The sequence below is a fragment of the Epinephelus lanceolatus genome, chromosome 5, assembly GCF_041903045.1.
Source record: "Epinephelus lanceolatus isolate andai-2023 chromosome 5, ASM4190304v1, whole genome shotgun sequence".
NCBI classification, from domain to species: Eukaryota; Metazoa; Chordata; class Actinopteri; order Perciformes; family Serranidae; genus Epinephelus; species Epinephelus lanceolatus.
The window spans coordinates 31,149,091-31,154,328 of record NC_135738.1 but is presented as its reverse complement, the minus strand read 5'-3'; the positions used below and the strand labels follow the sequence as shown (position 1 = coordinate 31,154,328).

General features: G+C 41.4%; 1 protein-coding gene across 1 annotated transcript; it reads left to right on the top strand.

Moving 5' to 3' along the window:
* The first annotated feature begins 225 nt into the window (after positions 1-225).
* etfbkmt (electron transfer flavoprotein subunit beta lysine methyltransferase) lies at positions 226-4,312 on the top strand. The gene is made up of 3 exons (XM_078168051.1): positions 226-725; positions 804-934; positions 3,694-4,312. Exons 1-3 carry the CDS (start codon positions 433-435, stop codon positions 4,041-4,043), a joined length of 774 nt encoding a protein of 257 aa, XP_078024177.1. The 5' UTR covers positions 226-432; the 3' UTR covers positions 4,044-4,312.
* Positions 4,313-5,238: the final 926 nt, after the last annotated feature.

Below are 5,238 nucleotides of genomic sequence, written 5' to 3'. Positions count from 1 at the left end.
GCTATTTAATGCCTATATCCTAACTTTAAGTTGTGTGTACTACTGCTAATAATTTAGAATAGCTGACGAAGAGGAAGAAGGTTTCAGTCAATAGATTTATTTTATATACATTTATGAATTTCGATGTATTCACCTACCGAAAACTGTGTAGGAACCTTTATGAGCGGAACGTTGATCGTGTTCCGTTTTCAGGAGGTCGGTGCAGCTTTGGTCCGACAATGTTTTGTGTCCGTGTGGAAAACAGCCTCACTTGGATCTGTACGGTGGATTTGACAGCTGTATTATATTTTATCTTTAAATATTGTGTTGTTTAAAGGGTGTTGCTCTATAATGACAGTATTGAGTGACTGTTAGCTGCAGAGACAAACATTAAAAGCCGCTATGAGGCTAACTAGCTAGCTAACTAGCCAGCTAACGTTAGCCAGTACGTTTATGATCATGTCGGGACGTTTAACGCCTCAGACCCGTCATTTTAAAGCTTTTATTAAAGCGTTTCGACAGACGAACAGACCTAGAAGTGTCTCCGTCAGCTGTCAGTCTGATGAGTATATCCGCAGGTTCATTTCAGAGAACACAGAGGTCGTTGGAGAGCAGAGCCTGACCCCAGAGGTCAAACTCAGACTGTTCACCCCGAAGTGCAGGTTCTGGAGAGAGAGACCAGAGCTGTGGCCCTTTGATGACCCGTACTGGGCCATATACTGGCCAGGAGGACAAGCACTCTCGAGGTAATATTTCAGCCTCAGCCACAGTTTTATGTGCGAGTTAGTGCAGTTAGGTCTCATTAGTGTTTCTCCTCTGTGCAGGTTTCTCCTGGATAACCCTGCAGTGTGTCGGGGTAAGACAGTCCTGGATCTGGGGAGCGGCTGTGGAGCCTCAGCCATCGCTGCAAAGCTGTCTGGTGCTGCTCATGTAGTAGCTAATGACATAGACACTGGTATGCTTCTTTTTATTTTTGACTCTTCATTTATTGTTGATTATTTCTAGTATAATTTTGTGCCTTGTAGTCAGATTATTTTACTCCCAAGTATTTCATACATAGGCAACAACAGTTCATACAGACATCTAATATAAAACAGAGACATGGCCGTAGATCCCGGGGGGGAAGCAGGGGACACATAGCCGGGCGTTATAGACAAAAAGTCATATCTAGATATTTACGGGCTGACTGATGATTTATGATATAAATCTCTGTATTTTCTATGAAATGGGCCACATTTTTTCCCTGTTTGGTAAATATACAGCTGCACAACATGTAAATGAAAAACCATGTGAAATAATAAGCAGGGCTTTATGTTAACTTTCTGTACAGAGTACTGGAGCTGCAGAGGTTTAAAGGTTTGCAGCACAGGATACAAAACTATAACATGACTGTGAAAGTATCAAGTATGTTTGAAACAATTAAAAATCTTTGTGGGGGTAGTTAAAAGTTGTTTTCCATGGCCTTTCAAATGAATCTAGTGCTGGAAAATGATTTAAATCTTTTTGTTAATTTAGGCTATTAATCTTATTAATACATATAGCATCAACAGAGAGGCCGAGGGAGGGAAAGAGCAAGAGACACTTTGTTCACGTTATATACGTCTTGTATATGAAACGTCTGTGTTGTCGTTGCAGTTTTTACTCGTCGCACACAACATGTCATAGACTGATTTTGCGTCGCACTGTAGACAAATTACAGACAGATTAAACAGAGGAGCAGCTCTGTGTCTCTCTTAATGTTGCTGGAGAACTTGTGAGTGAATGAGTGGGGCGGAGCAGCGCGGAGACTATACGTGAGGAGAGATGCACACTGGAATGTGTTATGTAACACAACTTGACCCGATAAACGGTATTGTCTAAATTTCTATCCAATTTATTCCATTCCATTTTCATCCGCTTATCCGGGGCCGGGTCGCGGGGGCAGCAGGCCAAGCAAAGCACCCCAGACATCCCTCTTTCCATCAACTTTTTCCAGCTCCTTCTGGGGGACCCCAAGGTGTTCCCAGGCCAGATGAGATGTGTAATCCCTATAAATAACAATAATAATAATAATAATAATAATAATAATAATAATAATAAATTCTCTGTTCTGGGTCTGGCCCGGGGCCTATATCTTGAAATATATCTATATGTTTTATTTTTAAAATATAGATATATCTATATTTTGAAAATATATTGATATATCGTACATAGTGTAAAAAGAATTTCTTCATAATGACCCTTAAAACAACCGGACCGGAGCCGAAATATCAAAGTTTAACAGAATTTATTTTCTTGTACATGAAGGAGCGTTTCACAGTGCAACACACAAGATGAGGTTACAGAGAAAAGGCTCCCTGAGGAGCAAACACTGCAGGTTTTTATACAGCATAAGTGGGCGTTGGAGTTCAGGCGTTTCAGTTCCACTAAACCCCCTGCCAGACTGACCCCCAGATGACATGCTCTCGACCTGTCTCCGACCCTTGGTTTCTCTGTCTTCCTCTTACAAATATAATGCTAAACTTCCTTTAACCTTAGCTGATGAGTCTGCTGATGTTGCAGTACAAAACAGGAACAGTTCATCATGACTTGTGTAAAATAGTAGCACACACACACAGTGTAATCATAATTTTTATAACACATAGTTGTTATATCACCCAGCCCTAGGACACATCCCCCCTCTGTATTTAGAACATGTCCTCCCCAGTGCACCATAAACACACCATTAACTGATGCAGAAAAGGCACAAGTTGGTCTCTTTTTTAAACTTTTTGTCCCGAACACACTTTCCCAGGAGCCCTCTGTATAGTTTGTACCACTTTAAAGGAACTGCAGGCGAGGGTCTGTTCAGGCAGAGGTTATATGTTCAAAGTACAGATTCAGAATGATCAAACAAAAACGACTGTGCAAGTAAAACTTTTAAAAAATATGCAAACATGATTATTTCCCTTACAACTATCTAGGATGATGTTTTCTTCAGCACTTACTGAAATAACAAACTTGAACATTAAATGTAAAGACTGAAATTCTATTTTACGATACGCTGATGGAATAAGATCACATACACAGATGATCCCGTTAGTGTGTGTGTGTGTGTGTGTGTGTGTGTGTGTGTTGGTGTTTAGATGAACCTTCTTCTCCTCACCTGGCACTCACTGAATTTATCACTTGATAAACTAACTAAATCACTTCCCATGGTTACTGGCAGAGCAACAGCCCCAACGAGTCTTACATGAGAACCGGTGACTGTGAGTCAGACAGCAGCTTTTATGTAATACAAGAAAACGTACATTGTTTATTGACATGGCCTCGGGGCAGAAACCTTGAGAGATGTCTGAATCCAACTGACTGCAGGAAATGAAGTGTTGGATGTTAAAAAAATGTTGAGGTGGAGGATCCCTAGCCCCCATGTTTCATTTGTGATTCACCCAATGTTGAACTGAAACACTGTTTTTGGGGCCCTGTGGCAAAAATGTGCTGTCGGGCAGCTGCTACTGCAACTGTCAGTCAATAATCTTTTAACAACAGAATTTCAAAGTGCCAAAATTTGTTGCAAAGAGTCAAACTGAGTGTCTGTTATTGTACAATAGACACAAGTGTTCAGTAACACATTTTAGACGATAACTGTAAACCTAAAAGTGTTGTAAATATCTACAAATGAAAACAAACTTGTGCGAGATACCTGGAGTCTGATCAGCCAGTGCAGTAGAAGATAATGTACTCTTTGTGTTACAGTTGCAGCCATTGCTACGCGCATGAACTGCGAGGTGAACGGCCTGGAGCCGCCTGTTTGTCTGACTGATAACATGATCGGTTCACCACTCGAGGGCTTTGACCTGATCCTCCTGGGTGACATGTTCTACGACGAGGCCCTCGCCACCAGCCTTCACAGCTGGCTGGACCTCTGCATCAAAACCCACGGCACCAGAGTCCTGATCGGAGATCCGGGGAGAGCCCAGTTTGAGGAACACGGCATCCGACGACTCCTGCGTCAGCTGGCTCAGTTTGAGCTGCCCGAGTCTGTCAGAGAGGAGAACTACGGTCTGACCTGCAGCAGTGTTTGGTGCTACCGTCCTGAACTCTGAGGACCGGAGATGATCCTCTGTGCCGTCCTGTTTGAATGTGTCACATGTACTCACCTGCAAAGGACTGTGTCAGGTGTTTGGTGATGACTTTGCAGTTATTTTCTGGGTCAGTCACTTGTCACTTGTTGCCTTACCAAAAACTTTCTCCTGATATTTACCAGGATACCCAGGATGCACTGAATCAATATCATAGAATCATTACATGCCAATGTTTCATTTCCTGTACTGCTGCTATGAAAATATTAATAGAATTTACATAAAGAATTGAATATATTTTCTGTATTCTTTATTTATTTATTAACTAACACAATGAATATTGAAGTGCCCAAAGTCACAATTTTTTTTTTTTATTTGGGGGCAAAATCACAGGGCGACTTCACGAAACTCCACATGTTCAGCTTATGAAAAACAAAACAAAGTCTAGGAATCAGTGGCCAATATGGAGCCCCCATATGTTCAGTATTACATGGACAGATATGTAATTATGAAACAAAGAATCTCTTAATTAATCCCCTTCATATTGACTTTAGTGCTCCGCAGCATTTGTGACTGGGTATTCTTTGTGGGACACTCAACAGTTTTCTGCTTTTAATTGTTTAATTTAAATCCCCTCCCTAATTCCATAATAAACAAGCTGTTCCTTACTACACAGGATTTGACCTCTCACTCAGTCATGAGGCATCAGTAGCCCTCATTAGACTGCAGAGTCCTCTTCAAGAGGACAATAATGTAGTGTTAAGTGACACAATGAATAAACTGCAGTGAGTCCTCCTATGAACAGAAACCAGTTTTCTGAAAATAATAAAAAGCTTGTGTTCTCGCACCAGACGCAACAGTCTTCTTTAATGGAGACATACTTTACCCTTCCCAGTGCACAACAGATGAATACAGGAAGTCTTACAATGCATTCAGTTGGAAGAGTTATGATTCTCCCTGAGGGGATCCTTAATTTTTTTCCACAAAAGAGGACAAGGAGTCCCTTGTCAGCCTTTATCAATGACCTCAGTAGTACTCCTGATGCTGAGAATGTTCCCCGTATGGAGCCAGTTGGAGGTGGAGAGAGGGGTTTCCAATGGTCTTCATTACGATCCTCTGGACCTGTTGCTTCCTCTTCTGTATCTTTCGTCCATGTTTGTTTGTTTTTTATTTCTGCCACAGATACTTCATTTATTTAATTAGGTGCTGTTCTGACTTA

Coding starts and splice junctions, on each gene's coding strand:
- etfbkmt (XM_078168051.1), top strand. CDS start 433: ATGATCATGTCGGGACGTTTAACGCCTCAGACCCGTCATTTTAAAGCT. Junction 726..803: donor GGAGGACAAGCACTCTCGAG/GTAATATTTCAG, acceptor TCCTCTGTGCAG/GTTTCTCCTGGATAACCCTG. Junction 935..3,693: donor AGCTAATGACATAGACACTG/GTATGCTTCTTT, acceptor TTTGTGTTACAG/TTGCAGCCATTGCTACGCGC.